Source organism: Lactuca virosa, chromosome 5 (assembly GCF_052849685.1).
Source record: "Lactuca virosa cultivar CGN04683 chromosome 5, Lactuca_virosa_CGN04683_v6, whole genome shotgun sequence".
In the NCBI taxonomy this organism is placed as follows: domain Eukaryota; kingdom Viridiplantae; phylum Streptophyta; class Magnoliopsida; order Asterales; family Asteraceae; genus Lactuca; species Lactuca virosa.
This window is the reverse complement of record NC_136430.1, coordinates 7,143,308-7,168,816: the sequence shown is the minus strand read 5'-3', so window position 1 is coordinate 7,168,816 and position 25,509 is coordinate 7,143,308. Positions and strand designations below refer to the sequence as shown.

Genomic DNA, 25,509 nt, shown 5'->3' with positions numbered 1-25,509 from the left:
TAGTTACAAGTGGAAACTTGACTAGTTGTCTGTATGTCTATATAGATAGTTTCATAACATTAATAAAAAAAAGTCTACCACATTGAAGAGTTTAAACATTCTAAGATCGATCATGTATTAATTAAGCTTTTACATCCCAATCTTTCGTTCAAAGAGACGTTTGAGAAAGTACACTTGTAGTATGCTAGCACCGATCAAAGCAGCAGATTCCCCGAGAGCTTTGTGCATAGCTCTCTTACTCATTTTTTCATTTACTGCAACTCAAACACATTAATCAATTAGAATAAGATATATCATTTATTATTTTGCAAAACTGTTGTTTGGATGGAATAAAGGGTCATCCTCGACATCTCAACTCCACAAGGACATGGAAAGGAAATTAAGGTTGCAATAGAGGTTCACAACAAAACTGGTTATCTAATTTGGATCTGGATCAGATCCGAAACAGGCTTGGTTTTATTAAAACCAGATCGACTGGTCGAATTTAACCGATTCACAATCTCGATGTGGAAACAAGGTTACAATTGTAACATGGACAACTTACACTGGTTATGAACTAGTCTAGTCATAGACTGGAAAATTATAAGAAGCCGGATTAGAATATGTTGGTTCACATTTTTTTTGGGGAAAAACTAGTTAAAACCCGAACTAGTTTGGGGAAAATCGTTTTTGTATCGGTTTTAAAACCGGTTTGTACACATATAGGTTGCGAATATGTTACTTGTGTGGCCCAAACAAAGGACACTTCGTCATTTTGGACTAGAATTTTGTTTACTCCTCTAAAAAGCTACAATCTTGCATGAAATAAATGGTAACATTGTATGAAATTATTTTGATCTATAAAGACCAGAACTGATAAGGAAGTCATTGCTCTAAGTTAATTTGTATGTTTCTTATATATTCTTGAGTTATGGAGCCTGATTATTATTGTCACAAGTGAGACTTAGTAATAGTTGAGAGATATTGGATCAAAGATTTTGGTGGAGGCTAGAGACGAATTTGGTCTCTAAAGGTCCACTGGTTGAGTTTCCATATATCTATTGGGATATGACAATTAAGTTTCTCAATTTATATAGCTCTCAATTATTTTGTAAACCCTGATGTTTTGGAAAGATATAGAAACCATTGTCGATCACTTCGTGAAATTAACACATCGTCTGAACCAGCTAATTCTTATGTTCTTTTTATTATTCGTGTATATATATATATATATATATATATATATATATATATATATATATATATATATATATATATATATATATATTTCTCTTCTATTATGTTTCCATCTATTTCTCTTCTCATTTCCATCTATTTCTCTTCTTTTCCCTTGTTAAATTGAACTCGGGAAAAGGGTGGAAGGCATCATGTGTGAGGTAAACCCCGAATTAATAAAAGTATTTTAGGCATGCCACGTTCTGAACCCTGGACTTTAATTATGAAATTCTGCAACTTCAACCACTAGACTCTCGTTGCATAGACTATACTTTTGGGATATTAATATCAAATAAATTAAAGGGATGGTCTTTTTGAAAATTTATTTCTTGGAATTTATACTTGTTATGTTTGGATAACTGTTTGAACTAAGGGTGTTCATTGGTTCAAATTCAATGGATTTTGATGGAACTGATCAAATCCAATCATCCATTGGATATTGGATTTTGTCAACCTATCCAATCCATTTTAATATAAAACTGAACCAAACCAATCCAATTGGGTGTTAGATTGGATCAATTTTATCCATGGATATTTTGATTTGTTAATCCACTAATTATCGAATAACCAAAGATAACTATGATAACTAAAAATAAAATTATACACAATTACGGTAAAAATAAGACTAATAAAGTAACATTAACTTCAAGTTTTCATCTTATTTGTTATTGAATAATTAATAACATTAATAAGATTTGTATATCCAATTACAATTGGATTGGATTAGTTTGGTTGTCCATTAGATTTTCAGGATAATCCAATAACCGATCAAATCCCGTTGGATTTTGAAATTTCGCATCTTATCCGATCAAATTGATTGCTTTATAATTGGATCGTTGGGTTCCAAATAAATCAGTGAATTTATGCACACCCAATATGAATGAAATTAGATTGGATTGTCTCCGGTTATAATGTGGGAAAATGTCCCAACTTTCTATAGTGTCAGCAAAAGACAAGCCCTTGCCAACAACAAAATAAAAGACTTTTTACTCTGGAGTGCACAAGAAATGACTGTCTTCGTATTTTATTTATTTATTTTTGCATTATAATTTGCATTTTGTCATATAAGAAGAAACCCATTCAAACTTTTCTCACCATAATATTTGTGAACCAAACCACTAAACCACACCAACAAAAACAAAAGTTTAATGAATGATTTAGGGTGCGTTTAGTTGCAGAAAAATTGACCGTTTTCCGGAAAAATTTTCCAAGAAAAATGAGAATTTTGAAAACGCGTTTAGTTCGTCTGTTTTTCTAAAAATCAAGATAGTTTAATACATATCGATGGAAGGGAAACGGGCAACAAGCTGCACCGCTAGCCATTTTTGAATGGCAAAACCAATTCTTTTGAAAACAACATTTGTGGATTTAGGAGATATGACATTAGAATGCATGACCCGTTGGACTCTATTGAGGAGCTCCACCGCCTCTGGTGCGAGAAAACCAAATGTATCGAATGCAAAAGGTACAAACACATATTGATTTTCTAAATTTTTCACGGAAAATGAAAATTTTCCGTTTTCTAAAATTACAAAGAAGTTTGAAATTTTTGGAAAACCGATAATCATTGTTTTCCATATTTTTCTAATTCCAAAATTTTTCTAAAATATAAATACCCACTCTCACCCCATCCACCTCTACCTACCCTCACCTTAATACCTCCAACCCACCACACCCCTACCTACCTACACTCACTCTCAAGCCCACCCCCACCCCCACAAACACACACCCACAAACACACACACCCACCCACACCCTCACAAACACACACACACACACACCCACACCCCCACAAACACACACACACACACCAACCCCCACAAACACCCACTCTCACCCCATCCACCTCTACCTACCCTCACCTTAATACCTCCAACCCACCACACCCCTACCTACCTACACTCACTCTCAAGCCACCCCCACCCCCACAAACACACACCCACAAACACACACACACACACCCACCCACACCCTCACAAACACACACACACACACACACACACCCACACCCCCACAAACACACACACACCCACCCACCCCCACCTACCCCACAAACACACACACACACACCCACCCCCACCCCCACAAACACAAACACACACACACACACACACACACACACACACACACACCCACCCCCACCCCCACAAACACACACACACACACACCAACCCCCACAAACACACACCCACCCCCACCCACACCCCCACAAACACACACACACACACACACACACACACACACCCAACACCACTACCACAATCACCGACCTACCATCACTGACCTACCATCACCATCACCACCACCGCTACCCCATCACCACCACCACTACCCCATCACTAGCACCACCGCCGCCGCCATCACCACCACATGCCACAATTGCCGACGCCACAATCACCGCCTGTCATCACCACCACCGATGCCACCCCGCTGCCACCGCCACCACCACCACCACCGTCGCCATCATCAACACCACCACTGCCCCCCGCCGTTGCCTCCACCACCGCCACCGTCCACACGCCCACCCTACTACCGCTACCGTTTTCTAAAAATGAAAACCGATAGAAAAATGCACATCTAAACACGTTTTCTAATTTTCTAAAACTGAAAATGAAAAATGAATAAGTTTTAACTAAACGCGTTTTCTAAATTTTTCAATGAAAACCAAAAACGGAAAACCAAAACTGAAAATGGAAAACGAAAAACAGAAAATGAAAACTGTTTTTTTCCGTAACTAAACGCAACCTTATTAGTTTTGCTTCTATTTAAAGAATAAAAGATCATACCTATTGCATGTCGATCAGCCTGAGCCTCAAGCCAATGTTGTTCAAATTGAATCTTATATAGAGCATCTTCCAACTTAGATATTTGTTCCATAATTGAATTGAAATGATCTGCAAAACAAAACGTTCTTCATTATTTAATTATCTATATATCGTGTCGTATAAAATTGCAATAGCTACTATATATGTAGACATATGCACAAAGATTGACTTTTCATTTTAAAGTAACCATTGTTCTAATTAAATTGATATACAACTGCTATAGTAATTAAATTGCCAGATAACCACTATATTTTGCAGAATAATAGCTTTGACAAAATTGTGGAAATGCAAACGTAAGGACCACGATACTGGAATTGTTACTCAAGTGTAGTATTGTTTTATAACATCGTTTTGTTTATACCTAACAACCAAGTAAGATGGTTCAAAAACTCGTTTCACAGTGTATGTTGCAAATGGTCAAACCATTATAGTAAAAAAATTAACATAACGCGAACAAGACATGCAAATATTATGGACAATCACGATGACTAAGTGACAGCTAGCTAGGTATTGTTACATAGTGCAAGAAATCTCGCATGTAATACAAACAAGTCAAGGTCTCACCATTTTGTGCGTGTTTAACATCGTTATAAAAGTGGCTAGAATGGACATCAAAGTCTACGGTTTCCATGTAGGGCGATTTGTTAGAGAAACAGAACTGATAAACGCCTTCATTATGCACAACGAAATCAGATTTGCCACTTGTTTTGTCACGAAAATCATGAATTTGTTCACCCTTAGGTCCCTTCACCTAATAATCACAACATGGTTTATGGTTACTAATATGAGTAATATCTATGCAGAAAATCATATTATGTGATAAATATTCATTAAGGAACCAAAGTATGTGACCGATAACAAATTATAGTACAAGAAGCTAGTAAAACAATTAGATATTACACAAGCCTTTAAAATATCAAATGACCAATGTATGCGTTAAAAAGCAAACGTGATCACATGATACAACTATTTCTTCCAAGTGTTCGATTATTGTTTTTGAAAACTTATATGGTAAGTTGGTACCCATGCCCTTTAATATTTTTCTAAAACATATTTATAAATTGAAAGATATAATAAGTATACTTGACCAAATAAGTTAAGGTGTGCTTTTCTCATAATACGGGTGATGTAATAAGAGCATCTCTAAATCAGAAGTTTTTTTTAGGGAAATTGAGTAAACTAACCATTTTTTCGTGTATTTTTTTTAATAACCCATTTAAATAAGTTTTTGCAAAATGACCATATTTTCCAGAATGGGCCGTTTCGGAAACAAATTCATAATCGTTTTCTGGTGGGCCGACCTATCAGTTTTCCTCCGGAATGGCCATTCCGTAGTATTTGTACTTATTCCGGACCAAATTTTTGAATTTCAAATTCCGGAATATATTCCGAATTCATTCCGGATCTTGACTTTCTGATACCGATTCTGACTCTCCGATACGCGACTCCGACTCTCCGATCCCGATTTCAATCTCCGACACGCCACTCCGACTCTCCGATTCCGACACTCATTCCAAACTCCGATTACAAATATAGAAGACAATCACTTTGAACTGGTTGTTTTACGGGTAAGTCCTTTATTCCCACTTAAGTTTTTTGTTTATATTTATATCCTTCGGGATGAACTAACAACGTTTTCAAGTTGCAATAAAAGATTCTAGTTCATTAAGACCAACCGAAACCTACTTTAGTTGTTTATATAATGTGTTTATTCATCGAAAAGTACTGTACCAGAACAAGAAAATAAATTCCACAATTCGAAGAACACATCCAGAATGAACTGACCACGTTCTGGAGTACAAATAAATGATGTCAGTACACTAGGACCAACCCAAAAGTAGTTTATCTATTTATATAATGTTATTATACATCGAAATATATTGTTCCGGTACATAGAATTTCAATTCGGAACGATCTGGAATGCGAGGAACTGGTCCGGAACACGATGAACTGATCCGGAACACTGAGAACGTGTTCAAAATTGGCCATTTTTTGTTCCGGAGTTGGTTAATAACAAAATTTTTATTTGCAACACGATAGGGTTTTTGATGCATCAATTACAATGTCTTGTAAACCCAAACCCGGTGTGGATATTCTTGCGGAAATCAAAGACAGACCGGCATGCGACAATATGTTCCAAAATTCATGTTTTGGGAGGTCGTTAGACATTCCTAAGGTAGATGAGAATCCTTACTTCTACATTACGTGTTTTGCCACACATATATCGTGGACCCCCAAAGAGAAGTAGATGAAATGGTTTTAGAGATTGGGGGTTACGAGTTGTCTTTCTGGAAGAAAGAATTTTGTCTTGTCACCGGCTTCCACTTTAGAGATTATTTTCCTGCCTCGGGTTCCGGCTCCGCCTTCCATTCCTGTGTGTTTCCTATGGCCGAGAGAAATGTATCCATGAAATTAGACGATGTGAAGAATGTGCTTAATCATCCGATTAATGACTTATCGGACGAGGATGCAGTCCGTGTATGTCTTTTATATCTGTTAGAGAAGGGGTTCAATGGGCGGTAACTTCCTACTTCAGAGGAGTATTTCGCTTTGGTATCCGACCTTGATGAATTCAACATGTATCATGTCCTTAATTTATAATTACGGATTATAATTAATTATCATTATTAATATTTATTACAAATGTAATTGGGAATTTTTTATGTCATAGTTATCCATGGAGGAGGATAATTTTGGATCAATTGTACTCACAACTATTGATTGTATGCAATAAGGTTGACAAGCTTATACATCCAGTGGAACCAAAAGCAAAACAACCTAAAAAATTGACGTACACCGTAAACAATTTTTTACACGCTTTTAAGGTAACATACATGATCAACAATTTTTTTTTGTTTGCTAAATAATCTAATACATGATTCTTTCAGATATGGATTCTTGAGAGTTTTCCTGTGAGCAGTTTGTTTGGTACCCGACAAGTGAATGTGGTCCCTCGAGTTGTTGCATGGTCAAAACCGAGGCCTTTACATGCGACTTGGTGCAACCAGTTTATAAAAATCGACGACGTATGGTTACTCATATATTTTATAATTTTCTTTTATATGTATAATTTACGTTTATTTATAATTATATAATTTTGTTAGCAGGATAATAGACTTATACAGAAGTTGGAGTCGATAGAAGCCGAGAACCGTGTTGAATGGTGGATAGTTAGCTCGACGTGGATTGATCGCCCTGATTTTCCCGACACAAAAGTTCACAGGCCACTTTCCCTAACACCATCACCCAAACACTCCCCTAACCACGAGCCTTGATAAAAGAAAGCACAGATAGATGTTCCATCTCTGTGACAACTGAAGAAAATACATCACCGACCGCCGTTAGTGTAACATCCAAAAATTTAAGACCACATTCTTAAATTAACAAACTAAATAAATGAAAGATGATTTATATAAATAAATCACCAATGAATAATTATATCATTAATTTATATGAAGTTTAGAAAATTATAAGTGAAAATAATAACATGTTAAAAGTTAAATGGCCATTTGTGACAATAGGGTGAAACTTAGGTTTGACTAGAGATTTGACCAAATTAATATTTGGACTAAGTTTGTGAATATTAGGATGGAAATGACCATTTTGGAAATTTATTGAAGCTTCTAAGTTAGTTTGGAGTTATTTTGAAAGAGCTTTTGCAAGGAGGGACCAAAAGTGGCAAGTTGGGAAAGTTCAAAACTAGTTAATGGTAGGGGTGGCAAATTAGGCCATCGTGTCATGTTTTTATCTGACACGACACGACACGACAATGTTTTATGTAACAAGAACACGGCACGACAAGATGTCGTGTTTTTTTAACTAACACGAAAACGAACTAATTAAAAAACGACACACGACACAACACGACAAAAATAAGATAACATAATAATTAGTTTATTTAATTAATATTTAATAATATGTAACATGAGAAACATGACAAATAAATGATAAATAGTGTCAATTTCGTGTCGAATTTTGAACACGAACACAACATCATGTTTTTTTTACACTTGACACAAACATGAATTCGAATTTCAGTTTCGTCCCAATTTCATTTCGTTTCATGTATTTTTGTCGTGTCGTATCAACAATTGCCACCCCTAGTTAATGGGTTTTCTCCCCCATTTGCTTGGGAGGAATGTATTTGAGATAAAAGAAGAGAGGAATGGCGATTTCTATGAAGCGAATGAAGATTTAGAGTGGTTGTTGAGGAATCAAGCTAGAAATTGAAGATATGAAGCAACATCAAGCTTGAGAGGTATACTTTCTCATCCTCTAACTCTATATTTCGAATTCAAGGTTTGGGGAAAACCCCAATGTCGAAATTAGTTTGATTCCTTGATTAGGGTTTTGTTTTCTAACCTCCCTTAAGTTGTTTTGATGATCCTAATCTCAATCTAATCATCCTATTGATGGATTTGATGATATGGGTGAAAACCCTCATGAACCCTAGAAATTCAAATTGGGAATTTCATGTTTATATGTTATACTTGAATGGATTCTATGACCTAGATGAATTTTGGCAACAATAAACCCAATGGGAATGCTTAAACTCAGCCATGATGGTAGAATCATGTATAAGCTTGGATTGAAATGGATTTGGGGACAATATGATGAAATCAATAGAACCTTTGTAGTTGAGCATTTGATGAGTAAAGGAAGTTCATAATCATGAATGGATACTCTTGGAATGAATTGGATTCAAAACATAAGGTGTTACTTGATTCCTTGATGAATACATGGAATAATTGGCCTAAAAGGCAATTTGGGAAACATAGAATGGAATTGAGGATTCCATAGGTGGATTAGGTATTTATAATAAGATTAGTTATGGTTTTATGTACTTTAAAACTTTCATATGAGTATTCAACAAGTTAAGAACATGTTTTGTGGACTTTGGAATGTTCAAGTGCAAAATGGACTAATTAACCCTTCATTTAAAGTCTAAGGATCATCATGATATTAAAGGTTTCAATGAGCACTTAATGGATTAATTGGGGTGTATTTGGATCATAAAACACCTTCTAATCATGTGTGAGAACCTATACAAATGGTGCAAAGTGATTTCGAAAAGGGTCTTCAAGAGTTATGTAAAGTAGAGTGTTATTTTGAGAAAAAACGAGTTAAGAAATTGTATAGCCATGTGAACACGACCCATGTTATTTTAGCCTAAATCAACATGTCCGTGTTCCACACTGTTAAGGGTCAACTTACTTTTCTCATAACTTTTGCATACGGACTCGGATTTACGCACAGTTTTTGTCTACGTTCATATTTTTTCATAAGAAATGAGTTGAATCAAAAAATTTAGTAATGGAAAATTTGAGGAGTATTTTTCTCATTTTGATTGACCTTTACTAACTTTTCGTATATGTGGTGTTTGAGAGTGTTGCTCAAAGGAAAAGAACGAAAAGAAGACTAGCTAGCCTACGTATGGTTGAGGTGAGTACGTGTTGGCATTTTCCCACTTTGGGGTACATGGCAAAATGATTTTTGTTAGAATGAAAATGCTTTGATATATGAAATGTTTTGAAAAGAAAGTGTTAAATGTTTTTGAAAAGAATGTTTTGAAAGAATGCCTTAAAAGAAAGAATGTTTTTGAAAGCAAAGAACGTTTTGGAAGAACGAATATTTTGACAACGTATTCGAAAGGTTTTGAAATATGAGTATTTTAATACTAATTTATGGAATATGTAAAGAAAGGAAAGTAATGACAAGAAATGGAAAGTAATAAAAAGGAAATAAAGTAAAAAATAATGAAAAATGTCTGGGCCATGATACCTCATAAGAGGTACTAGAGAAATCTACTAGGTTGGTACCTTCCCTTCGCGAAGTAGATGACATGATCAACATGATACATTGGTGGATAGATTTGCTATTTTCACCTCGACACTGGACTTGGATAGAATTCCAAGGGAATGATACCTTGGTGAATTGATTTTGTTCTTTTCACCTTCGCCTTTGAAAACATGATGCCTTGGTGGATTGATTTGTTCTTTCCACCTTGGTCTTGGAAATGGAAAATCGAAAAGGATTAAATGAAATGATATGATAAGACATGAAATGGTAAGATATGAAATGATATTTTTGATGTGTATTAAAAGAGTTTACCTTGAAAATGTTTTATGGTCTATAACTATGGTATGTTATGAATGAAATGATTTTTCATATAAATGCTTGAAATGGTTTGAGTCACAAACCTATGTAACTCATGAGACATTTTTGTTTTACATATCCCTTTTAATGTCATGTAACCCAAGTTATATTCAAGGAGAAAGATGATATATGGAAGTAGAAGTTATGTGATAGAGAATGGAGCGGAACCTGTTAAGTTCCTTATGTATTTTATTGATTAATTCTTATTTGCTTGCTATGGTTTGTATGATGCTTAATGGTAACACCCAATGTTTTAATTATAAATGTTTTGTGGGACCGGTTTTGTTAAATGTGGGTTAATATCCGAAAAGATTTTATAACCATAGCTTTGAAAAAGTTTGAAATTTTTGGGGTGTTACAGTTAGGAATAAGTACAATCAGACGCATGTAATAGAATGAAAGTGTAATACAATAATATATTAATAAATATATGCAATATGTGCTTACACAATCATAAGAATACGACTATTTTTGGAAAAAGGCTAAAAAATAAGTGTGCAAAAAGTCGTACCGTCACCCACGACGGTTAACATATTCGGAAAGTACACGACAACGTGATTCCAAAAATATAAACTTCGTAAAAATCCGACTTCGTATGGAGAACTTATGATTTTTACCAGTTATAAAAATCAACCACATAAATAACTTTACGACGTAAAAAGAGTACAAAAAGAGCGGTTAAGTTTTGACTAATTTTACAAAAAGGAAAGTCATAGTGCTCCTTAAGAATTTTGAGACGAAGAACATCAAGATCGGAGCCCGTATGGGGAAGTTATGATTTTTATAAAATCATTTATGGATACCCCCTTTAGGCCAAAATATGAAGTCAAAATTTGTCAAAACAACCTAAAGGAAAGTTGTAGTGCTAGTCGAGAGCATCACTTGGGTATAAAGAGGGTAAAGAACCGAGCTCGTACGCAAGAGATACAAAATTTTGAAAAACATTTATGTACATGCGCCATGTGTACCATGTGTGACGCGCACACTGACAGTGGATTCACGAAAATTTTGGATGATGTGGCCAAGCGAGAGAGTGACACCTGGTGACACCTGGTGACACGCGGTTGGAGCCTTGATGCAATTGCGCGACACACACACACCAAATTGTGCTACGCTTGGTCCAAAAACATGCTATAAATAGCAGTGATCGGCATACCATTTCCTGCACCCCTCTCAAAGCATCTCTCTCCCTCTGGTCGATCTGCTTCTGTTTGAAAGAGGTCTCTGAGCTGTCGAGTCCTGAAGCTACCCTGCTTTCATGATTCATGCTACTAGGGTGAGTTCACGACCCCCACTTTTATAGTTTTTAAAAGTTTTACGGGGGAAATACATGCTATAATACTACATTACCAATTTTACAAAATATTATTGTTTGTAATATATCAGTAGTTTACAAAATGCATGAAACATTAAGATGGTATTATGCATGGTACTATGGTAGTTACCCTGCCAAAATGATAGGAATAATATTATGTCTAGTCGTTGTGTTGCACAAACCATAAGATGATATTATACCTGGTAAAACTCTGCGTAAAATTATACGATAATATTATACCTATTCGTTATGCTGAAAGATTCTCTAGGGTAACATAGTACCTAGTTGTTACGCTGGCCAAACCAATGATAATCATTGTACCTAGTTGTTACTCTATCCTAATATCCTAGCAATACATCAAAAACTATGATATATATATATATATATATATATATATATATATATATATATATATATATATATATATATATATATATACATATCAATATTGTAAAACTTGTTCGACGGTAGCTCGACGGTCGACTGGTGTTAAGGGATTAATCGGTCTTGTCGGGGATTAATCGTGGATTAATCGGGGACCATAGATTATTAATACAATATTAAAACTAATAAAATATTAATATATCTTAAGAAAAACAAGTACTTCAAAATTAGAAAAAAAAAATTTGTAATTTGAAAATTTGAAAATTTGAAAATACGAAAATATGATCATTTTGGTATAATATTTAATTTCAAAATTTCAAAATTTCAAAATTTTGGAATAAAAAAAAAGTTGATTTTTTGAATTTTTTTGAATTTTTTTGACTTTTTTGACTTTTGTTGACCGATTAATCCCGCCAAACCCGATTAATCCTAAATTTCCGATTAATGCCCTATTCCTCGACGGTTGGAGAACGTCAAACGATTAATCGCCGATTAATCCCGATTTTTGCAACTATGATATATATATATATATATATATATATATATATACACACACACACACACACACATAAGTAAGTATATATACACATCAATATAATTATGAAAGAGAATTTGTATTAAAAGAAAAATAAATATATGAATAACAAGATCGATAGGCGTACTATAAGGTTAAACAAAACAATTGTTAAATGAGAACGACACTATTGATCTTTTAGCTGATTAGTTTTCAGCTAACCCCAACCTATATACGTTAAATAGTGAGCATGAAAGATATGCATAGATCTCTACGGGAATAACACCCCCACCTGTGGTTGCTAGCTACATCTGTCGTGTTTGATTTCTTATGCAGGATCGTCGGAGTATCATGGGCGACATGGGTATCTGGATGACTCTTCCCTTACTAGAGGAGGACCAGGTGGTACCTCATATTTCGGAGGCAAAGGACGATTATGATCCAACGATGCCATTACCACCTACATCCATATCATTAGAGGAGAGCCCTTTGAGGATGAGGAGTCCCATGAGGAGGAGAATGACGGGAATCCAACTGATAGTTCCCCTTATCCAGATTCATCATCCAGTAATGACCCTACTGATCATGGAGAGCCATATACCGAAGAAGAGGATGATACTATAGATGGGGGCGACCCAGAGCCCGATTCACCATTGGATATCATACCATCTTTACCCCCACCCTCCTATAGATCCTACCGAATTCACATTCGCAAAGGATATACCTTAAAGAGGAGGAGCTTAGATGGTTGAGGAGCGAGGTGAGATTACTAATAGGTAGAGTTCGAGAGTTAGAGAAGGGTAGAGACATCGATGAGCCGAGGATCCTACACACTTATGACCACATCGAGGAGGCTCAGTCACAACTCCTAATGCCACAGATTCTAGCGATGGATATGGAGCTTGGTATGGAGACATTAGAGGAGAGAGTGACAGTATATGAGGCTAGGGAATATGCCTCAGACATGGTGATCAATTTTCTTTATCAGCAGGTGGCACAACTGTTAGCGCTTTTGGTGGTTTACTTTGGGTTCTGGTAGACGACTCCAACACGAATTGCTAGGAGAAGTATTTTTGGATTAGGGGTTACGGAAAAGTCTATAAGCAAGTTAGTAGTACACTTGTTGCCTGTTTTGATGTAAAATATCATACTTTTCCTGTCCTAAGCATATCTTTTGCGTGGTTCTAGAAATCACGATGTAAAAACTCGTATCTGTAATCAAAACATATGTATATATACGGGAAAAATTTGTATTTCACAAATGAAATATGTTACATTGTGAAATGATTGTGTGCGAGATAACAAACTTATCTAATTTACTTGCGACATTAAAATGTGGATATTTTTTTACAAATTATTCTAACTCTCGCAACTAATACCAAACCATTGCTTGCTATGAACGACTAGAAAAGAGTTCTTAATAACTAACATCTACCTTAAAACAAATATAGAAACATGTTGCCTACGAGAGTCACCCGAAGCAACCCAAGATCCCAAACAAACCTGAGTTCTATAGCTATGGATCCAACTGTCATAGAAGAATTGGTATCCCAAAGCGTCCCAGACACGATGACTAATTTTGAAGCCACTAGGAATATAGGATCTGGCGAAGAAACTAGAGGTGACAGTTCTCAAGGTGAAAATTGAGGTCCACCAAGAGCCTGTACGTATAAAGATTTCATTAATTGTAAGCGAAATTGTTTTTATGGAAACGAAAGTGTAGTTGGATTAACTCAATGGATAGAGAAAATGGAGTCTGTTTTTGAAATCAATTTCTACGTGGAGGACTGTAAGGTGAAATTTACTGCATGCAATTTGGTGGATGCAACCCTATCTTGGCGGAATAGCCACGTGAAAACTGTGGGCATTAGCATTGCTAATGCCATCTCATGGAGCAAACTTAAGCAGAACGTGATTAAGGAATACTGTCGCTGTGAGGAGATGAAGAAACTGGAACAGGAACTGTGGAATTTGACAATGAAGGAAGCTGATTTAGCCGCATATACCAACTGTTTTAATGATCTCGCCACCCTCTACCCCGAAATGGTCACCCCGGACTACAAATAGATTGAAAGATACATCTAGGGGCTACCCAACCTATCTAAGGACTAGTCACCACTTCTAAACCAACATCATACAATAGTGATAAATTGTTGACTTTCAGCCTAACAAGTTAGCGAATAAGTCGTGACACTATGGTTCAGAAGGCTGGCCTCCCAAAGACAAGGAGTAACAAGAGAAATTTTAGGAGAGATTCCAGGGGAAGGTCAAGGAAACCATCTGAGAAGAAGCATGAAACGGTTGAAGCATATGCGGTTACTCTGACAACAACAACAGATGCTACAACCCCAAGACAATATATGTGGAAGAACCCTAGGTGCAATCAATGCAACTATCATCATATCGGTGCTTGTTGGGTTTGTAGCAATTGTGGTAGGAAGGGCACCCTTGTTCAGAAATGCAGGTCCCCGACATCTACACCAACACCTGTTGTGAACCAAGGAATTGCAACAGCTACCGGGAATAGAGCTTGTTACGAGTGCGGAGAAACTAGGCATTTCAAGAGGATTTGCCCAAAGTTAAGAGATTAGGGTGGAAATACCAGAAGAGGGACATTTGTGATAGGAGTCATGGATTCTATTCAGGATCCAAATGTGGTTACTGGTACGTTCCTAATTAACAACTTGTATGCACATATACTTTTTGATTTGGGTGCCGATAAATGCTATGTCACTCCTAAATTTAGAGAATTATTAAACCACCCCTCCAATAAACTTAGGGAAACTTATATAGTATAAATGGCTAATGGCCAAATCGGTAGTACCCAAGAAGTATTAGAGAATTTCACATCAACGTTAAATAATCACACCTTTCCCGTCAACCTCATGCCTATAATCATTGGAAGTTTCGACATAATAATAGGCATGGATTAGTTATCCCCACATCACGATGCATGAGATCCTATGCTTCGAAAAAGCAGTACGCCTTCCCTTACCAAACGGAGAATCATTAGTCGTCTATGGGGACAAACCTGGTAAGGACCTTAGGATTATTTCCTGTATGAAGGCCAGGAAGTACCTACAGAAGAAGTGTTACACCTTTCTAGCCCACATCGTTGATAAGACGAAGAAAGAAAAAGAGATCAAGGATGTACCTCAGGTGTGTAACTACCCTGATGTATTTCCCGAGGATCTACTCGGATTACCATCGGTGCATCAAGTCGAATTTCGAATTGACCTAATTCCAGGAGCGGCACAAGTAGCAAAGTCTCCTTATAGATTGGAACCGTTTGATATGCAAGAACTTTTTAGCCAATTATAGGAACCTCTTGACAAAGGCTTCATCAGACCAAGCTTCTCACCTTGGGGAGTGCCAGTGCTATTTGTTAAGAAGAAAGACAGATCTTTTTGAATGTGCATTGACTACCGAGAGTTGAATAAACTAACCATCAAGAATAGATACCCATTCACCATAATTGATGATATTTTTGATCAATTACAAGGATCCAGTTATTATTCGAAGATCAAATTGAGGTCTGGGTATCATCAACTTCGAGTTATGGAAGAAGACATTCTAAAGACCACGCTCAGAACTCGCTATGGACATTACGAGTTCTTAGTTATGCCATTCGGATTAACGAATGCCCCAACTGTTTTCATGGATCTCATGAATCGTGTTTGCAAAACCTACTTGGATAAATTCGTGATTGTATTTATCGATGATATACTAATATACTCACGAACCAAGGAAGAGCATGGGCATCATCTATGAATAATCTTGGAATTGCTAAGAAAAGAAAAACTATATGCCAAATTCTCTAAATGTGAATTATGGATTAGAGAGGTACATTTTCTAGGGAACGTGGTTAGTAGCAAAGGAATCCATGTCGATCCCTCCAAAATTGAGGCTTTAAAGAACTGGGAAGCACCCAAGACACCAACCGAAGTGTGTCAATTCCTAGGCCTTATAGGCTATTATAGGAGATTCATAGAGAACATCTCAAGAATATCAAAGCCTCTCAAACATTAACATTGAAGGAAATTAAATTTGTTTGGTGAGACAAACTAGAGGTTGCCTTCCAAAAACCAAAGGAAATGATGTGTAGTACACCAATACTATCCCTTCTAGAAGGAACTGTTGTCTTCATCGTAGATTGCAATGCTTCACATCAAGGATTCGGGTGTGTATTGATGCAAAGAGAAAAGGTTATAGCTTACGCCTCACAACAACTCAAGGTGCATGAGAATAACTAGACCACCCACGACCTGGAGTTGGGAGCTGTAGTTTTCGCCTAGAAAATATGGTGCCATTATATTTACGGGACAAAGGGAACTATCTACACGGACCACAAAAGTCTTCAGCACATCTTCAATCAGAAAGAGCTCAATATGAGGCAACGAAGATGGTTAGAGCTGCTGAACAATTATTAATGTGAGATCCACTATCATCCTAGAAAAGCCAACATAGTGGCTGATGCTTTGAGCCGTAAAGAATGTGACAAACCTTGCAGAGTTAGAGAACTCATGATGACAATCCAATCCAATCTGACCACCCAGATTCGAGGTGCCCAATAGGAGGCTCTCATGGAAGAAAACATTGATACAGAGTGCCTGCAAGGAATTGAGAAACAATTCGAACTCAAGGATGATGGAGCAAGATACTTCATGAACCAGATTCGGGTTCCAAATTTTGGCGATACCAGGGAACTGGTCATGGAAGAGTCTCATAAGAAGAGATACTCCATTCATCCCGGAGTAGACAAGATGTACTTGGATTTGAAGAATCTTTATTGGTGGTCGAACATGAAGGCCGAAATTGCTACGTTTGTAAGCAAGTGTCTGACTTGATCAAAAGTCAGAGTAGAGCATCAGAAGCCGTCACGATTATTACAACAACCAAAGATTTCCGAGTGGAAGTGGCAACATATTGCGATGGACTTCATAACAAAAATGCGAAGACATATAGTGGCTACGACACTATATGGGTAGTGGTCGAAAGATTGACCAAGTCCGCCCACTTTCTACCAATAAAGGAAACAGATAAAATGGAGAAGCTAACCGAGACGTACCTACAAGATATAGTTAGATTACATGGCGTGTCGTTATCCTTTATCTCATATAGAGATAGTAGATTCACCTCTCGATTATGGTAAACCTATAGAAATCTCTTGGTACCTTCCTGGACATGAGCATAACCTATCATCCCCAGACTGACGGTCAACGCGATAGAACAATCCAGACGCTGGAGGATATGCTCAGAGCTTGTGTGATAGATTTCAGAAGTGCATGGGTATAGTCATCTACCCTTGATTGAGTTCTCTCATAATAATAGCTATCACTCTAGCATTAAGGTTACACGATTTGAGTATCGCGATGGTCGGAAGTGTCGATCACCGATATGCTGGGCAGAGGTCGGTGATACACAATTAGAAAAGGAACTCACATGAGATACTTTTGTAATAGGCCCAAAGGTCATCCATGAGACCACTAAGAATATCGTACAAATTAGAAAGCATCTGAAGACTGCTCATAGTCGCCAAAAGAACTATGCTGATGTCAGATGCAAACCTCTTGAATTCCAAGTTGGAGACAAGGTAATGTTAAAGGTCTCTCCTTGGAAAGAAGTCATAAGGTTCAGAAAATGGGGTAAAATTAATCCAAGATGCATATGACCTTTTGAGATACTCACAAGGATCGGTCCAGTAGCTTACCAGCTCAAGTTGCCACAAGAACTCAGTAGTGTTCACGACGTCTTCCATGTGTCGAATCTCAAGAAGTATGTTTAGTGTTTAACATTTTAAGAGATTTAATATTAGCATTTACTATATTAGTAAAGTTTAAATTTTAAATTCATCTTGGCATGTCCCATTTTCCTCCACTCCCATGTTAGAAATTAATAAAATCCTTTTGGATCAACTTTTCAATCGTAACAATTGCAAAACTCTTATTCACAAAACCTTCATTCACGTTTCACAATACTCAAGAACATAGAAATCCGCATTTAAAAAACCTTCATACATGTTGGTATATACTATTACCAACATGTATCAACCGAAATTATTGGTAGCCAAACAAATTGGTACCAACTATACTTGGTACGGTGGTGGTATAATTTTTTTTGTACCAACTATAATTGGTACGTTACATGGTTTAGGGAAAAAATGACCGGTACCGTACCAATTCCACCCCTATTACCATGCATAATACTATCCTAATGTTTCATAAGATGATATTATACCTGGTAGAAACTCCGTCTAAAAGTATACGATAATATTATACCTAGTCGTTATGCTGACAGATTTTTTAGGGTAACATAGTACCTATTTGTTAAGCTGACCAAACCTAAGGATAAACATTATACCTAGTTGTTACTCCGCCCTAATATCCTAACAAAACATCGAAAACTATGATAATTATATATATAAGTAAGTATATATATGTATCAATATAATTATGAAAGAGAATTCGTATTAAAGGAAAACTAAATATATGAATAATAAGATTGATAATCTTACTATAAGGTTAAAGAAAACAATTGTTACATGAGAATGACACTATTCATCCTTTAGCTGATTAGTTTTCAGCTAACCCCAACCTATAATTGTTAAATCTTAAGTGAACATAAAAGATATGTATAGATCCGTACGTGGCTGACACCCCCACCTGCAGTTGCTAGCTAGAACCTTGATGGTCGAGTCACAACATACATAACTTTCTAAACTATTTTACGAAGTCCGATGAAGTGTCGTGCGAGGCAAATATTAAGTCAAAAGCTCGATTATAGGAACTCATTGTAACAAATGTTCGGCCAACACTAATAAAATAACTACCTAGAGGGGAACGCCTTAAAGTAGTAATAGTTTGCAACAATAAGCGAAAGGGGTGGAAAATCTTTAAAGAGAAGTTATCGGATAGTACGAAAGGGGTGATATATCCTAAAAAGAAAAGTCAGGTTGAATAGAATTTCATCTAAAATTCAAAGATAAAACTATTCTAACTATAAAACTATAAAAACTTGTGAACTCACCAACATTTTGTTGATGTTTTCAAACCAAATGTATTCTTAGGAAAATGAGCAGTGGAAGTGGCAGTGTGAAGGGATGAGTTATCAAGGAAGTTACTAGAAGTCTTATTTGTTCTCTTATTGTTTAGTCTTTGTTAAGTTATGGTCATGTGCTTGTACCACAAACAATGATGTAACCTATTATATATAATAAATAAAATTAATGGTTGTGTTATATCTTTTGTGTACTGTTCAATGTAGTCAATAACTGTGTACCACATCATCAACGTCGCATAGCTCGATGCTTCCAGCACGACCGAGGGTGTGACAATATCACCCCCACCACCACTACCTCCGCCCAGTGTACCTTCAATTGATAAGGACTAAATTATTAGTAAGTTACAAAACGAGGTCCATGAATTGAAAAAAGAGGTCAATCAGTTTCGATAGCAGTTGAGGTCACATGATAAACGTTTAGCAGAGCATGACGCTACTTTAGCCATGCTTCTAAAACTTATTGTGCAAGATGTTGGTACCACAAAGTACAACGACAATAAGATATGGGAGCATGATTATGGGTTAGGCACACCCGAACAACCGTTGAATCACAACTCTGAGCAAACGTCTGCATCTATTCAATCGTCGGATGTTAAAAAGATTATGTGAGATGAATACAAAACACCACCGACAACACCTCTTAGGCGTTCTATGCGCAAAAAAGTGATGTCCATATGGTAAGTACCCATGGATAAAAATGAAAAGGAAATGTGTTGCATGACAACATCCAACACCATTGGACATTCTTTTAAACCCTACCGTACACAGTCTATATAAAGAACGAGATGGTTCGTTGTTGTTTGCTCATCGTTATTTGACTGGTATTCCGACGACTGAGTTTTGTACACGATTATATGCGGATAGTCACGCAAGCTGGTTTGAATGTGATGTAAGTTATATAATTGTGTGCTCATTACGTACTACGCTTCTAATAATAATACTTCACTGCAAATTTTTTGCTTGGCAGCACATCATGTTGTGGATCTCATAATTGATAGAGCGTAGACGAGATGATGCCCGGTGGACGGTTGTGCCAACAACCTTCAACATCGATGTATTTGACTGGAGTGACATGGATGACAGATCCATTTACTCAGCTTGGGCAGAATGTGATACAATATAATTGTGTTTGGATTACGTTACCTAAGTAATAGTAATTTGTAATATAATGTTATTTCATGATTAATTAATTCCAAACTTTTGTGTAGCTTTATATCCCGATCAATATACCATCTGCTCACTGGTTTTTGGGTGTTTTGGATTTGAAGACATTCAAAATGACTATATATGATAGTAACTGGAAGAGCGAATATTTTTCAGAAGAAGAGGAATGGTTTATAGGTATGCGAGATCGCAACCACAGACTGTTAGTGAGTATCAACTACTGGGGTACCGAACCAACTGATGCAATCCCAGTTAACAGTTTCAACATGACCCTCGAAAAGGCGTCAGACGTACCACAACATATTGATAATAGAAGGGATTGTGGGGTGTTTTTGTGTTAGTTCCTGTAGATGTTGATCACCGAGAAATTTTTTGGGGTACAAGGATAAATGCCATTTGAACATTATAATATTACTTAAAACATATCTCTTACGTTTATGTATTTATTAGTTTTTGTTGATTTTTAGATTACAATCAATTTTAGATTTAATAAAAACAAAACTTACACAAAAAAAGAAAAAAATATAACACAAAACATATTTTACACATAAAAAAACCTATTCCAAAACGAATGTCTGGAATCATACTCCGGTGCTCCAAAGAACTCTTTGGAATGATCAATTTCGAACAAAATTATTATTTTAAAAAATGGGGTTTTTTTATAAAAAGCTTTTTTTTTTAATTATTATTTGGAATGAGTTGTCTTGGGTCAATAATACTAACCATTTTTATCTATTAAATGTTTTGTATAATTATCATTTTTTTTTGGTTTATTAATGATATATTTACCCTCTTTATTAAACCTTTATTATTATTTTTCAATTTGTTTTTCTTTTTGATCACCAATACTAAATATTAAATTCGTAATGATACGTATGATATTTTTATCATTTTCTAATTTTATAATTATATACTTAATGTTGTTTAACAAGATAAAAATATGAAATATGGACTCTAGATTTAATAGTATTTTTTAATTTCGTCTATTGTAATACATTTATTTTATATTATTTTTTTTAACGATTGGTTGGTGGTTAGAAGTTAGTATATTCAAGTTAGTAGAAATCGTCAATGTCCAAATTAGAACACGAAACCTCCAATCTTAGAAGCAAAACCTCTATGGACTAATCCACAATTTTATTTCATGTTTTTGTTAAGTACTTTTTAATTTTATCCATATCACACATACTTAAAAAATAACAAAAGATTAGAGGTTTTATAAAATGTTTCATAAAAAATAAGTGTAAATTAGTTATTTTTCTATTTTTCTTTTTTAAAAAAAGATTTGTGATTGAAAATTGTTTAAGTCGATAACATTTTACTTGTTAAAATCAATGTAAATATGACATGACAAATTAAAAAACTATACACGAGGTTATATCGTTTGATAAATGACATATAAGTTATAAATAATTTCTTTATAGATCTTAAAAGACTATTAAGTTCAATCTATTAACTGCAAGTCTTTAAACTATGTTCTTCAATCCAAAATTTTTAATCCGTAAGGGGCACTTTGACCTAATATACTAATTTTTATTTTTTCTGGATAATTATTTTTGTTGCAACATGCTTAAATTGTTTTTCAAATTATTTGCGACTTCAAATCATAAGATTATGATAGTAAGATGAAACATATCATTCAAAACTCGGAGTCATGGAGAACATCCGTAAGACTATATTCAATCCTTAACACTATCTTTTACATTGAACTTATAATTCCAATGTAGAAATAATACAACCATTAAATTCTCTCAAACCCACCATACTACTTAACACTAAAACTAATATTCTAGGTATATTTTATTTTATCCAACATTTATAGTGTAAAAGATAATGTTAATGAATAATATAACATTATGTTTAGTGTTATATTATTCACCAACACTATGGGCATGCTCGACATAACTAGTTGGTAGTGAGTAGCGGATAATGTGTAACGGGTAGTGGGTAGCTGGTAGAATTTTGTCAAGGTTGTAAAAATCGTTCGACAGTCGACTGACGTTAAGCGATTAATCGGACTAGGCGGCGATTAATCGGAGACCCTAAATTATTAATAAAATTATTTAAAAAATTAATACATCCTAAAAAATAAGTATTTGAAAATTTTAAATTTGAAAATTTTGAAATTTTGAAAATTTTAGTATAATATTTTAAAATTTGAAAACTTAAAAATCTGAAATTTTAAAATTTTGGTGTAATATTTGAAAATTAAAAAATTTGAATTTTTTAAATACTTCCTGCCTATGCCCGCCAAAGACCTCTAAGCCTGATTTTGACCAATTTCCGCCAAACACCCTAATCGTAATCGGTTCAAGGCCGCCAAACGATTAATCGTCGATTAATCGGCCGCCAAGGCTGATTTCTGCAACAGTACGTTATGTTAAACACTATGCGAGTAACTTTTGGATTTGAAGTGTTTTATTTAAACTAAACGCTAAAAGTTTGTAGTGCCAAACAAAGCTTTTTAATTTGTTTAAAACAAAACATTTTGTCAAACGCTAAAAGTTAGAAGTTCCCAAACGTTCCGCACCAAACACTCTTTATATATAGTGTTAGGTTTAATGTGGGGTTGAAGATGACCTAACTACATCAAACAATTCAATAAATAAAGTTGAAGCTAACAAGTTAATCCTTGTAGAGTTGTAGTTATTAAATTTAATAAATTAGGTTTCCGCTTTTAAAAAAAGAAGTCGAGGGATGCAATCTTGGCATCTTGCAAAGAGTAAAATTATAGAGAATGATAAATAAAATGAGTTTAGTATAATGTTAGGCCAACTCCAATGGTAAAACACAAAATTGGTGATTTTTAAACACTAAAATGATGTAACCAATCCGACCACACATTAAAATGGTGTATTTTAGAGGCCTAACATTTTGGCATTCATATTTGGTGTTTGAGTGTATCCCACACACTAAAATGGTGTATTTTAGAGGTTGATTGGAATGATAAAGAGAAAAACTAACACTAAAATGATGTTTTTTAGTGTCCCATTGGAGTTGGTCTTAGGATTGGAGATGACGTAACTACATCAAACAATTCAATATTCAATAATTAAAGTTGAAGCTAACAAGTAAGAAAATCCTTGTAGAGTTGTAGTTATTACATTTAATGAATTAGGTTTTCGCTTTTAATAAAAGAAGTCGAGGAATGTAATCTTGCAAAGAGTAAAATTATAGAGAAAGATAAACAAATACCACAAGATCGGTGGGAAATTTCGTATAGTGAATATCATCATGATCTTCAACATTAATAACCACAAACGAAAATCGAACTGTCACACCATACTCGAATTTTTGCGAAAAACAATCTCTCCTATCTATCACAAATCTTATCCCAAACACTCCCCCTGTATTGGCCGTTAAAAACACCGTCATCGCCGCCGCCACCACCACCAACAACATTCTCATTTGAAATAAACACATATTAATAGATCAGTTTAAGGAACACAACGAGAACTTTTAGACTCAAGTTAAGGACTATAGATAACTGAGAAACAAAAGAGCAAAATATTATTACATACTTTAACTTTGATTCGTTTTGGGTTATGAGTTGAAATACATAAATGGTTGAGAATGGGGCGTAAGTAAAAAAAACATGACCGAAAAAGTTTGACCCAACCCAATACGAAGTCATAGGTTGTTATATGCTGGACAATTTTAGAGTAATTACAATTCCAGTCCTTTAATATATTACAATCTACATGTTCAGTTCAAAACTATTAATAGCTACAATTGAAGTTTAAAACAATCAATTAATGAAAATCTAGTCGCTGTTTTTTATGGGAAATTCTATTCGTACCCCTTCAATTGTCTTGTGTACCCCCTAACCTGAGTGTAATAGGGCTTGTGTACCCCCTATGATGTGACGATTTATATGAGTGATGGGTACATATAATAACACCATTTTTTATTCCATTTACTAATGTGCTATTATGTTAAGTCATGTCATGAGATGCATTGATGTATATGATGAACAATTTGCTCCTTTAACCTCGGTCTTGTTTTAATTAATGCTCACTTTTTTTTGAAGAAAAAAAATTAAAAAACTACAATCAAATCAAATCCATTTCGTTCCAAAAGTATCGAAAGCGAACTTTAAAAAAAATTGAAACCATTAAAATAAAAAATAACATTGTCTTCGTCTAAAATTGAGTTCTTATGATTTCACACATTCTAACATGTATTAAATAGTCACGACCTAGGATTAATAGGTTTGATGAACATCATCTTTATCACGTTCCTCTTCAGGAAATTATGTATTTTTCAATGTGATTTAGATCTTTTGGCCATCCAAAAAGTCAATGTATTATCACCCTGTCACGCATTGATGCAGTATAGCCAACAAAACAACCAAAACATGTTGATTGCACAGTTTGTTACGTGAATGACATCCCTTACCTACCAAAGCCACCACTGTCTACTATGATAATATTATTGTCGTATACATTTCTACAAACCCCGTTCAACATCAGCAAGCCAAATATATAGAGATACATCATTTGTTCATGACGAGGTTGCTTTAGGTGATGGACGTGTTCTTCATGTCCCTTTCCGTTCTCAACATGCATGTTGATATCTTCATTAAGAATCTACCTGCATAATTCTTTCAAGACTTTCAATCTAGTTTAAACGTACAAATGAATCCTCCATCTGAGGGTGTATATTAGTGTACGTATATGTTTTCGCATTATTATTGTATAGTCTTGGCCTATGGCCCATTAGGTTAGATGTTATTACATATGCACTTAAATATGTTTCAATGAATTAAGATCAGGTTAGATATTATTAAATATTGTACTTAAATATGTTTCCATGAATTAAGATCATTATACCTAACGGGAAAATAATTTTCAAACATGTTTAGGTTATGAGCGATT

General features: G+C 35.2%; 1 protein-coding gene across 1 annotated transcript; it reads right to left on the bottom strand.

The window, feature by feature from the left end:
* Nucleotides 1-22: 22 nt before the first annotated feature.
* LOC145114566 (transmembrane emp24 domain-containing protein p24beta2-like) lies at nt 23-24,234 on the bottom strand. The gene is made up of 4 exons (XM_079050610.1): nt 23,828-24,234; nt 4,605-4,791; nt 4,002-4,109; nt 23-254 (listed from the first exon to the last, which is right to left on the bottom strand). Exons 1-4 carry the CDS (start codon nt 24,053-24,055, stop codon nt 130-132), a joined length of 648 nt encoding a protein of 215 aa, XP_078906736.1. The 5' UTR covers nt 24,056-24,234; the 3' UTR covers nt 23-129.
* Nucleotides 24,235-25,509: the final 1,275 nt, after the last annotated feature.

Bases quoted from the DNA above. Each gene is read 5' to 3' on its own strand.
- LOC145114566 (XM_079050610.1), bottom strand. From the start codon at position 24,055: ATGTGTTTATTTCAAATGAGAATGTTGTTGGTGGTGGTGGCGGCGGCG. The intron at 4,110-4,604 runs GTGAGACCTTGA...TTTGTTTTGCAG, and splicing joins TGTTAAACACGCACAAAATG to ATCATTTCAATTCAATTATG. The intron at 255-4,001 runs GTATGATCTTTT...TTTGAGTTGCAG, and splicing joins GGCTGATCGACATGCAATAG to TAAATGAAAAAATGAGTAAG.